The sequence below is a fragment of the Apium graveolens genome, chromosome 2 (assembly GCF_009905375.1).
Source record: "Apium graveolens cultivar Ventura chromosome 2, ASM990537v1, whole genome shotgun sequence".
In the NCBI taxonomy this organism is placed as follows: Eukaryota; Viridiplantae; Streptophyta; class Magnoliopsida; order Apiales; family Apiaceae; genus Apium; species Apium graveolens.
Window position 1 is genome coordinate 112,910,229 of NC_133648.1, and position 12,632 is coordinate 112,922,860.

Below are 12,632 nucleotides of genomic sequence, written 5' to 3' on the forward strand. Positions count from 1 at the left end.
AACGCGTATACTTGTGTGTAATTTTAGCGCGTGTTTTCGCCCTAACAAGTTTTTGGCGCCGCTGCTGGGGACTCGATGTTAAATTTTAGTTAATGTTCTTATCATCAATGATCGTTAAAGTTCACTGACTCAGACTCTTTTACTTTCACAGTTTACTTGTTGTGTTTCAGGTACTCATTATAATGGGAGATCCAGCAGCACCAACGAAAGTCTTGATGGATTTTTCTCAACCCAAGATCAATGACATTCAATCTAGCATTGTTAGGTCAGCTATCACAGCTAGTACCTTTGAGATCAAGCCTGGCATAATTCAGATGGTACAGAATTCAGTCCAGTTTGGGGGTTCTCCAACGGAAGATCCCAATACGCACATTAGGGATTTCATAGAGATATGCGACACCTTCAGGTTCAATGGTGTGTCTGAGGATGCGGTGAAACTGAGACGGTTCCCATTCTCCCTGATGGAAAAGTATAAGAGTTGGTTACACTCTCTACCAGCTAGTTCAATTGCTACTTGCGAAGATCTTGTTCAAAATTTTCTCACTAAATTCTTCCCTATGGCCAAGACAACTACAATCAGAATTGCTATTACTTAATTTGCGCAGCAAACGAAAGAATCTCTATGTGAAGCTTGGGAGCGCTACAAGGAGATATTTAGGAAGTGTCCTCATAATGGAATGCCTGATTGGATGATCATCAATTACTTCTATAATGGTTTGGGAGCATAGTCAAGACCCATGCTCGATTCGGCATCATGTGGAGCATTATGGGCAAAGAGCTCTGAGGAAGCTTATGATCTAATTGAACTGATGGTTGCTAATGAATATCAGTATCCAACTCAGAGATTGCCACATGGCAAGGTAGCAGGAGTTCTCCAAGTGGATACAACTACGACTATCACTGCTCAACTAAAGCAGTTGTCTATGAAGATTGAGTCTTTGGCTAACTATGGTGTTAATCAGATAACCAGAGTTTGTGAGCTGTGTGCAGGTTCACATACGACGGAACAATTCGCTATATCTAGTGAATCAGCTCATTTTGTGAGAAACTTTCAAAGATCGTAGCAACCAGTTCCAGACGTAGTCCAACAATTGGTTTTCATCCATAAAATCTGTGCACAGCAACTACCAGCAACAATATATTCAGCTTCAGCTGTAGAAGTATAAACTGAATTCTGCTTTTTACTGAACCAGGACATAAGCTTGTTTCCTAAAAATTGACAGGTTCATGTTGTACTTTTTCTATCAATTTTACAACCTGCATAATCTGCATCTGAATAACCAGTTAGATCAAAACTAGAATATCTAGGGTACCAAATGCCAAGTTTTGGTGTTCCCTTGAGAAATCTGAAAATTCTCTTAATAGCTACTAAATGAGATTCCCTAGGATCAGCCTGAAATATAGCACAAAGACAGGTAGCAAACATTATATCTGGCTTAATAGTTGTTAAGTACAGAAGTGAGCCAACCATGCCCCTATAGCTTGAAATATCCACAGACTTTTCAGTAGTGTTTAATTCAAGTTTAGTTGCAGTGGCCATGGGAGTTTTTGCAGATGTGCAATCCATTAGATAAAACTTCTTTAAAAGATCATAAATATATTTGGTTTGACTAATAAATATTCCATCACTAACTTGCTTAACTTGTAAACCAAGAAAATAAGTTAGTTCTCTCATCATGCTCATTTCATACTTACTTTGCATCAATTTAGCAAACTTTTTACAAAGTTTTTCATCTGTAGAGCCAAATATAATATCGTCTACATAAATTTGAACAAGTATACTAGAGCCATTAACATTTCTAAAGAATAAAGTTTATCAACAGTACCTCTTGTGAGATGATTTTCTAAAAGAAACTTTGATAAAGTGTCATACCAGGCTCTAGGTGCTTGCTTCAATCCATAAAGTGCTTTCAGAAGATAGTAGACATATTTTGGAAAATTTGGATCTTCAAAACCAGGAGGCTGACTGACATAGACTTCCTCCTCCAAATCTCCATTCAAAAAGGCATTTTTGACATCCATTTAATAGACTTTGAAGTTGGCATGGGCTGCATAGGCTAAGAAAATTCTGATGGCCTCAAGTCTTGCAACAGGAGCAAAAGTTTCATCAAAAATCTATTCCTTCTTGTTGATAGTATCCTTTAGCAACTAGTCTAGGTTTTTCCTGATTACTATGCCATTTTCATCCATCTTATTTCTGAATACCAACTTGGTGTCAATTGGATTCTTTTCTTTAGGTTTGGGTACCAGCTTCCACACCTTGTTCCTTTCAAATTGGTTTAGCTCCTCCTGTATAGATAAAATCCAATCAGGATCCAACAAAGCTTCTTCTACCTTCTTTGGTTCGTCCTTAGAAAGGAAGCTGCTATATAGACACTCTTCTTGAGTTATTTTCCTTGTTTGAACTCTAGAAGATGCATCACCAATAATAAGCTCAAAAGGGTGATCTTTAGTCCATTTTCTCTGTTGTGGTAGATTAGCTAGCTCTAGATGAAGAGGCCTCATTGTTATCTTGATGTGTGACTGGGTTTTGATTTTGAGAAACTCACCCTGAGTTTGTGAATCTTTGATTTTAGGAAGGGGTACTATCTGTAGGTGATCTGTTTTGACTCTCAGTTTCTCTCATTGTTCGGACAGATGATGCACTTTGTATCTCGACGGATGAAGCTGATTGTCTACAGACGGATGAGGCATTCTGTAACTCGACAGATGTTGAATTACGTGCTTCAGTAGTTGTAGATTTTTCTATATTATCCTTAGCCACTGTTTCTTGATCACTTTCATCATCACTGTCATCACTAACCATCTCAACATTATTAAATTTGAGACTTTCATGGAAATCTCCATCTTGCAGTCCTTTAATCTCTTTATCATCAAACACAACATGTACTGATTCCATAACAATGTTGGTTCTTAGATTGTAGACTCTATATGCTTTTCCAACAGCATATCCAACAAAGATTCCTTCATCTACTTTGGCATCAAACTTTCCATGTTGGTCAGTTTGATTTCTTAGAATGTAGCATTTACAGCCAAAGACATGTAAGAAATTTAGAGTTGGCTTCCTATTCTTGAACAACTGATAAGGAGTCATGCATTTGGCTTGATTAACCAAAGAAATATTCTAAGTGTAGCATGCAATATTCACAGCTTCAGCCAAAAATATATTGGTAACTTTGATTCTTCAAGCATTGTCCTTGCAGCTTCAATTAGAGATCTGTTTTTCCTTTCCACTACTCCATTTTGTTGAGGAGTTCTAGCTGCATAAAATTCATGCATAATTCCATTCTCTTCACAAAATGATCTCATCACAGAGTTCTTGAACTCAGTTCCATTGTCAGTCCTGATTCTTCTCACTTTGAAGTCAGGATGATTATTGACTTGCCTTATGTGATTGATGATGATTTCACTAGCTTCATCTTTGGATTTCAGAAAATATGTCCAAGAGAACTTTGAGAAATCATCTACAATTACTAGGCAAAATCTTTTCCTTGAGATAGACAATAAATTAACTGGTCCAAACAAATCTATGTGCAACAGTTGTAAAAGTTCTTCAATTGTTGAATCAAGCTTCTTTCTGAATGATGCTTTAATCTGCTTTCCTTTTTGGCAGGCATCACACAATCCATCCTTAGTAAACTCCACTTGAGGAATACCACTAACCAATTCTTTCTTGACAAGCTCATTCATGGTCTTGAAGTTTAGATGGGACAGCTTCTTGTGCCATATCCAACTTTCATCTTGACTTGCTTTACTGAGAAGACAAGTTACTGATTCTGCATTTGATGAGTTGAAGTCAGCTAGGTACACATTTCTTTTTCTCACTCCATTGAGAACCACTTTATTACTCTTTTTGTTTGTTACAACACAGGCTTCTGAATTGAAAGTGATTGAATTGTCCTTATCATAAAGCTGGCTGATACTCAAGAGATTATGTTTGAGTCCATCCACTAGGGCAACCTCTTCAATGATGACATTTTCTTTTGAAATCAAGCCATATCCTACAGTATAACCCTTGCTGTCATCTCAAAAAGTAATACTTGGTCCAGCTCTTTCCTTGAACTTAGTGAGTAGGGTAGAATCTCCAGTCATGTGCCTTGAGCAACCACTATCCAGATACCAAAGATTCTTTCTGTTTCCCTGATTGCTTGAAGAACTTGTCTCTATTTCATCAGATTTGACCATTAGGGCTAGATTGACATAGCTTGTTTCTTCATCTTCATCCTGTTCATCTGCAGCCCAGTCATTCTCCTGTGTGATTAAAGAACTTTCCTTTTGTTTGAGTAACTCAAAGTATTTCTATTTATAATCAATAGGCTCAAACTTCTTTTTATGGAATCAGACTTTCTACATTCACTGGCAAAATGACCCGCCAAGCCACATTTGAAATACTTAAATTTTGATTTATCAACCATGTTTCTATTTGGCTTGGCTACTCCAAAATTCTTCTTGAATTTGAGCTTGGAAAATCTCCTGGATAAGAATGCTAGATATTTATCAATTTCATCCATGTCATCTTGGATCAACTGATCTTCATTTTCAGCTACCAGCCCTTTACCCTTGCTTTCACAGACCTTTGAAGTAGACTCAACAGCTTCTACCTTCATCTCTTTCTCCTTTTCTAACTCAGCAACCAGTGTTATGGAGCCTCCTTTCTTCCTTCCTTTCTCCATTCTTTCATCTTGCTCTATTTTAAGCTCATAGGTTTTTCGGATGCCATACAATCTCTCCAAGGTAAACTCCTTGTAATCTTGTGAATTTCTCAATGAGACTATCATTGGCTTCCACTCCTTTGGGAGAGATCTAAGGAACTTGAGGTTAGAGTCTTTAGAGCATTTAGTAGCTTTTGAAAACTACTAAATATATCAGTGAGTGACTCACTATCTTCACAGTGGAAATGCTCATATTGCTGAATTATGAGCTGCATCTTGTTCTCCCTTACTTGCTCAGTACCATTACAAATAATCTGGATTGTGTCCCAAACCTCTTTGGCTATTTTATAGTTAATGATGTTATCAAATATGTCACCATCAACTCAATTGAATAATATGTTCATGGCTTTCTTATCCTTCCTGACTTGCTCATTGTCAGGATCTGACCATTCATGCCTAGATTTTGGAATAGATGGTTCATTGCCAGTTATAGCTCTTCTTGGTACATGAGGAACTCTCTCTATGCAGTCCACATAAGCCTCATCTTGAGAAAGAAGATGTAAGTGCATCTTCACCTTCCAGTGGTGATAGTTGTCTTTGTCCAGAAATGGAATTTTAACTCCAACATCCTTTTTGTTCATCTTGTTGTTTGTTGTGATATTTAAACTCTTTGTAATTCAAGAGCTTGCTCTGATACCAATTATTATTCCCTAACAATACAACAAGAATTACAGAAGGGGGGTTGAATGTAATTCTGGCTCCTTTTCTTGATTTTAAAAATGTTCTAACTTAATACATATAACAGTGTTTGATTTGCTAAAGTGCGAAATAGAAAGATAATTGAAATCAAAGCACTAGGTAATAAAACACAAGCTTTAAAACTTTATGGTGGATTTGAATGTATCCACCATATATATATATATATATAGAGTTAAGTTCTATGAAGACCACTTTTTTTTTGGAGACCTTGGAGACCACTTATGTTCTACAAGCAAAATATTGCAAAAAAACATTGCAAAACATATTATTTTGCGAATCATGCTTTATAAAGATCCTTATTTTATTCAAAATCTTGAATATCATATATGTACCGCATGTAAAACATTACAAAAAAATTTTATTCTACAAAACATGTTAAGTTTGCAGAACATTTGTTTAACTTGCAGAACATTCAAATTTTACTTATTAAACTTAAATGATCTTCAACAATTTTAATGAATTAGTGATACTTGTGAAACATACTTCATAAAATAATATATTTTAAAGTATTTTGATTGCAGAACATATGTGGTCTCCAAGGTCTCCGATGAAAAAGTGGTCTCCATAGAAATTTCCTATATATATATCAGTTTGAGAACTCTGTGAAGCTTTGAATAGCTCACAGCTGATTTACAAGTTGAACAAAAAACTACAGAGAAATTCTTACAAGTATAGCCTTATCTGTTTCTCTGAAAAATGTATTTGCTTAGTTAAAAATGTTCTACTTGCTACTCTTAGTTTATATATCACCAAGTTACATGATAGTAAGACAAGATAATAAAACAAAATATATCTAGTCTAACTTCATGCTGCTTCACTACTCTATTCCAGCATCTTTGAATATCTTCATATTTGCATGAAAATGGTAATGCTTCTTTGTTCTCAAAATCCTGCTTAACAGGCTGCCATATTCCTTTTACAAACACCCAACGCATGTGACTGTGTTGTCACTGTCAACAGCTATTTTGAATTTGATCATCCGTCGGGACTATGTTGGTCATCCGTCGGGAGCTTTGTTGATCATCCGTCGGGAGTCTTGTAGATCATCCGTCAGGAGTCTATCTGCCACTTGACTCTATTTCACTTATACAGAATTACAAGACATCTCATATTTACAATTAGTCAACCTATTCTGCATATCAATCTAGTTGTCAACATGACTTAGAGGACCCTACATAATCTACCAGACTAAAACATGTTGTTTGCAGAAATGAGCTACAATACTTATTTTTTAAATAAGCTACACTCTCGATGGATGTCAAATTGTCATCCGTCGGGACTATAAAGTTCATTCGTCGGGACTATGTTAGATCATCCGTCGAGAGCTACAAATTTTCACTAAGTTAAATCTACTAAGGTGTTTTGCTTAACTTATCATCAAGTTCACAACGTATTCCTAACAATAGTTATAATTCCGAGATTGTAACTAAAGTATTCTTCGATCTATAAATACATAATCGAAATAAGAAGAATACTAAAGAAATCATAAGATATATTGCTTATATATATAAAAGACTTCTTATATTACTTCGATAAACATATATTCTACAAAGACGGAATAATCGAAAGCATACTTGATATATTATTCTATATCTCAAGTCAAGTATACATAGTTAATATTTAATATTCTTATTTGAATATTATATTATCTTGTGGGCTAATACCGTAACATACTAGTTCCACCCATCTTTTCTCTATACGTTTTATTTTGTGGATTGTCTTATTAGTTTTATATTGAGGTAAAGTGACGTGAGCTGATTCTCGTTCTAAGACCCAAATCCTATACGTACTAATGGGGAGTTAGTAGTATTTGCACCGTGAAGAAGAGAAAAGACCCAAGACCGGATCACTAAGATCCAAGATCGACAAAAATTAAGGAAGCCAAGTCTATACAAGGGTTCTAGATCAACTTTGAAAAATAGCGGGGAGTTTGTATAGGTATTACATTTATTTTGAGGTGGTAACCCGTGTGTTACGCACCAAGACAAATATTTGTAAGGGTGTAAAGGCTTCTCCGCCTACTAAAGAAGCGAGTTTATTATAAGGGAAAATCCCGAGTCCGGAGAGGAGCTCGAGGACTGAACGTAAGGGTGAGCGAATCTATAAGAGGTTGCGCCATTGCGAACCAAGATAAAATCGTCGTTTGGTATTTTCTTTCATTGTACTTTATTTTCCGCACATATAAAGTGCATAACTACTCAGTAAAGTTTTAAAAAGTGATAAATTATTTTAAAATGCCATGATAATTTTTAAATTGGTAATTAAGTTATTCAATCCCCCTTCTAACTTAATATAACCCTCTTACGGGACCTTACAATATAGGTGTATCAAAGAGTAACCTTAAACGGTTAACATCCCATCCAATTTACAATTTCTTCGATATGATTAATGTACTCTTTCTTGTCAGCTTCTGGGTAAGTATCGTCATACCTACAATGTCAATGTTAATTATGTTCAGAGAAAACTCTACTCTTTTGAGTCAACAATGGCTCAAAAATTTATGCATATATCCAAATCCCACAAGTTAACAAACTCTTACATCCAATCAAATGCAAAAAGGAAAGTGCATCTAGTCATTTGGTTGCTTGTTAGCCGTGGATGAAAATCTTTCAGAATCATGACCAATAATGTAATTGCTCCTGAAATGATCACGATGATTAATTACTTATAAAAAATTGAATGCTGGTTAAATCTATGAGCCAACAACATATCATATCAAACACAAATGTCAAATACATGAGATTTTCAGAGTATCATAGAATAATCATCCTAAAAGTCTCTCAGAAATTTCATCAAACAGTTACATTAATCATATCGAAGAAATTTCAGCATATGTCAGTACCTAATTGTCTGATTGCAACAAACATCATTCTCTTTGTTAAAAGATTCGGACCTATATTTTTTATTGTCATTAGTTACTGCATTAACAAACAAATCTATCTCTAAAACAAAAACACGCTCCAAGATATTGCGATACTACAGAAGAGTCATAATCATCTAAAGAAAATAACAACACAGGAACACATTATAAAACATACCAAAAGAAGAGGAAGGAGACATAATTGTCTCGTTGCAAGAAACATCATTCCCTTTGTTAGAAGATTCAGTCCTAGGTTTTTTCTTACAATTGGAATCTGCATTAATAAACACATATAACTTTAAAATACAAACATAAAAGAAAAATTTATCAAAACATTCAAATTTAATTTAGTGAGTAATTGTACCCAAATTGAAGCGAAATGAGCTAAAATTATCAAAGTCTTAGATGATGATAAGTAGCCTAAATTCAAATAACAATTAATTAATTACAAACATCTATAAGAAATGGAAAAACACTTGCAGACTTAAAATATCACAAAAATTTGATGCAATAAAATACCTCTTTCATTAGATCTATCTGTGATGTTGAATCAAAACAACAAAGGTCAAATACGTATCTCTATCTATATGTCTCTAAATCTCCAAATTCAAAATAACACTATTGTTAGATATAGATGATGTAATAAGTAGAATATAAAATGGACCCAATATATTTCAATCTATATGATAAGCATAGAATTCAAATTTGAATTAATCTTATCTTCAATTTTGAATTTTGAGTACATGGAGAGTGTTTAGCTTAATTATGAAAGTGCTGTATGTATGTACAGAGAAAGGTGTGTATGTTTGTGCTTACTCGAGTATATTGGTCATACCAGAAGAAAAAAATATTAACAAAAATGGAGTAAAGCCATATACACATATGCTGTCTGAAAGAGACGACTGTTGACCCAATCATATTTGAGTAGTGAACTCTGGAAGGCTAACTCCAAGAGTGACCTAAAGGTCCAAATTTGGACCGATTTCGGTCCAAATTCACCCAACAGTGGCCTAAATCTCGATCCAAATTTGGACTGATAAATAGTACCGGCCTAAATTTCTCTGCCAACTCCAAGAGTGACCTAAAGATCCAAATTTGGACAAACTTCGGTCCAAATTCACCCAATACTGACCTAAATCTCGGTCCAAATTTGGACCGATAAATAGTGTCGTCGGCTATTCATCGGTCCAAATTTGGACCGAGATTAAAATAATAGTTTTTAATGTATTTCTTTTAATTTATTACATAAAGTTTTGATTTCGGGCATTTATAAATGTAATTAACCGATATTATGATATTATTATTATTTATTTAAATAATAATTTAAATAAAAAATATTTAAACGTAATTAAATAAATATCATTGCATTTCTTGAATTCAAATTATGATATTTTAATATTGCGCTTCGAGAAATAAATATCATTGCATTTCTTGAATTCAAATTAGAAATAAGGAGGCTCATATTGCGCTTCGAGATGCACTAATTGAGCATTTGTGGGAAGAATATACTAATTCCAAGAATTAGTATTAGTTAACGATATTTTAAGCTTTAATTAATATTTGTATTTTTCTTATTTGAATGTAATGTTTTATTAACGGTTTTATTGTAAAAATTATAACTAAATGTGTTTACTATTTTTCATATATATTTGAAGTTTAATTAGAATTCTATTATTCATTTATTAACAATTTTAAAATAAAACAAGTAATTAATAATAATAAAAAAATATAAAGATAATATCTTACATCATACAAAAATAATATATTTATTATTATAAGACCTTAAAATAATTAAATAAACATTTTGAGATTTGGACCGAAATTTAGATTAAATTATTGGAGTTGGAGAGCGGTTTGGTCCAAATTTGAACCGAAATTTGGTCCAAATTTGAACCGAGGTTCGGTCCAAATTTGGACCAAACTTTTGGAGTTGCTCTAAGAGAATTAAAAAACCTGTAATTCTGTTTTGGAATATTTCAGTGGCATTTTTTAATTAGATAACAAATACTAAGATAGTTGTTGTAAAAGGTATATTCAAATGTGGATTCATGATTTATCATATATATTGATTTGTTAGGGGACAAATTTTTATGATAATTTATATAATATGTCCCAAATTAAATATTATTATGTCTCTTTTATTTTAATAATTATAAATATATTTTATGATTAGTTTTTAACTCACGTTTAACTCATATTAATATTTTTAAATTATAAAAAATAAATTTATCTAGTATATATGACCAGAATATCCCTATGAAAGTTAGGTTTTAAAACATCACCTGAAATCACTTATCCAAATATTTATATCACGTGTGTTCTTTTCGAGAAAAATATATAAATATATTCTATATTTTTCATTCTAAGGAAATAATATTTTTAATTTATTAATTCTATTCTCTTTTTAATTGATTTGATGATAATAGTCAAAAAAGAATTATGTTTATAGAGTTCACGGACTAACTTTGATTAAAGATTAGATTGTATTGATCAATACAAATCATTTTATCCGGTGACTTCCTTTCTACAAAGTTTTTGTCTTCTAACTTCATGTACAACATTTGTTAACATGGTTATTTGTTTTAACAATTTTTTGATAATAAATAATGCTAATAAGAGGTCGATAGGTGAAGAATAATATGGAAGTTGAAGTTTGTTAAAAACATAGACTTCTTCTCTTTCGCCAACAAGTTTGTTAATTGAATAGAAAAATTAATACGGTGTTGTCATCGGTTAGCAAGGAATCAGGTATAATGCCCATTGCACAACAATAATCCAAGGTCATACATGTCACTGAAAAGTGTAAAATTGTGAAATTAATCGTAGTTAATCTAAAATTATACAAAAATTAAAAAATGACATATATATTAGTAAATATAATTACAAATGGGATATTATATTCATAAATCAGTTATTGTACCGGGACTGACATAGCAGTAAGAAACCTTTTTATTTGAATGCAAGTTACACAAAGCTTCAGAATTTGAGGGTGTCCGTCTGTGAGAGCACGGTACAAAGAAAAAGAGTGTTTTTATGAGTTCTGAAGCACTTGTGAAAACTTTGAAGGCACACATGCGATATATTACAATGAAATAGAAATAGTACATCAACTATAAATTTAAATAGTGGCAAGACGAAAGAAACCGAAAGATTAATTAGAGTGAAGACCAGATAGGAACACCAGCAAGACTAGTGCCACCGTCAACAATAAAGATATTGCCGGTAACATATTTTGTTGAGTCGTGGATCAAGTACCGGATCAATTCTGTCAATGATGGGTCCACTGTAGCATCGTAAAAAAATGGTTGCGGAGTGAGTTTGTCTAAAACACGTCGGAGCCATGCTTTTTGGTAAAGTCCCCAAGTAATTTCTGATCTGAATACTGATGGCACTATTGCATTCACCTTGATATTGTGTATCCCAAATTCAAGTGCCATAACCGTGGTCAAGCTGTGCATGGCTGCTTTAGACGAACTGTAGGCAACACTTCCAATGCCTTGAACCCTGTTTAGTCCATATATGCTTGAAATGTTGATAATGGATCCTCCTCTACCAGCGTCTCTCATACGTGTACCTACATATTTTGAACATAACCAAGTTCCTTCTAGATTTATCTTCAACACTTTGTTCCATTCTTCGTTGCTTAATTTTAGTGTTCTACTCGTGGTACCTGCAGTTTATTACATTCAACAAAGTTGATTGTACTTTATGTGTACCAGCTGATCTTATTCGGCCATATATTTATGTAATGAAATCAAATAAAGGTTTTTCTAGTTTGTACCCAATGACACACATTAAAAGTTTAGTTGTCAAATTTTGATTAATTTTCTTATCATAAAATGTTGATTGACCCCGCATGCACATCAATTTCACCAATAAAGATAAGTCAAACTCATATCAGTTAGTGATTAATATGTGCTCTTAAGCATACATTAGAAAGATCCATCAAATAGTAGGTCTAATTGTTGCTTAATTAATTACGTGTGTGTTACCTCGGATTCCTGCATTGTTAATTAAAACATCAATATAGCCAAAGACTGTCCAAGCTTTCTGTACAGCTGCTTCAATGACTAATGGGTCAGCACTGATATCAAGTTCTAGAGGCACAGCTAGAGGAGTATTTGAGGAGCTGGATTTATTGATGAGGTTGCAAAGGGTTTCGAGTCGATCCAGTCGTCGAGCAGCTGCGATGATCTTGCAGCCAGCCTTAGCCAGGTTAACGCTGAAGTCCCAGCCAAAACCTGATGATGCACCGGTTATAAGTACCACTTTCCCTTCCAGTTCAGACCATGTCACCAAGTGGTCAGAGACCTTGTTTGACTTATTGGCCATTGTTTCTTTTATGGATGACAGTCACTGTT

At 33.7% G+C, this 12,632-nt stretch overlaps 1 protein-coding gene, 1 long non-coding RNA gene and 1 other non-coding gene across 5 annotated transcripts; all 3 read right to left on the reverse strand.

Annotated features, from left to right (window-relative positions):
* Positions 1-572: 572 nt before the first annotated feature.
* On the reverse strand, positions 573-679 carry LOC141709598 (small nucleolar RNA R71). The gene has a single exon (XR_012570164.1). It is a non-coding gene; the product is annotated as a small nucleolar RNA R71 (small nucleolar RNA).
* Positions 680-6,494: 5,815 nt separating this feature from the next.
* LOC141707757 (uncharacterized) lies at positions 6,495-9,186 on the reverse strand. Of its 3 annotated transcripts, XR_012569150.1 has the most exons (5): positions 8,791-9,075; positions 8,636-8,691; positions 8,450-8,545; positions 7,951-8,050; positions 6,495-7,841 (listed from the first exon to the last, which is right to left on the reverse strand). It is a non-coding gene; the product is annotated as an uncharacterized LOC141707757 (long non-coding RNA). The 3 variants fall into 3 exon arrangements; XR_012569148.1 differs by lacking the exons at positions 8,636-8,691; positions 8,791-9,075 and adding an exon at positions 9,088-9,186; XR_012569149.1 differs by lacking the exon at positions 8,636-8,691 and having other exon boundaries at positions 8,791-9,069.
* A 1,979-nt stretch (positions 9,187-11,165) lies between these two features.
* On the reverse strand, positions 11,166-12,607 carry LOC141706055 (uncharacterized). Its single transcript, XM_074508889.1, has 2 exons — positions 12,264-12,607; positions 11,166-11,941 (listed from the first exon to the last, which is right to left on the reverse strand). The coding sequence occupies exons 1-2, from the start codon at positions 12,601-12,603 to the stop codon at positions 11,427-11,429; spliced, it is 855 nt and encodes a 284-aa protein (XP_074364990.1). The 5' UTR covers positions 12,604-12,607; the 3' UTR covers positions 11,166-11,426.
* Positions 12,608-12,632: the final 25 nt, after the last annotated feature.

What these genes read in the sequence shown, in the direction of transcription:
- LOC141706055 (XM_074508889.1), bottom strand. Translation starts at nt 12,603, where the DNA reads ATGGCCAATAAGTCAAACAAGGTCTCTGACCACTTGGTGACATGGTCT. An exon ending in TAACAATGCAGGAATCCGAG is followed by an intron (nt 11,942 to 12,263) that starts GTAACACACACG and finishes AATAAACTGCAG; the next exon opens with GTACCACGAGTAGAACACTA.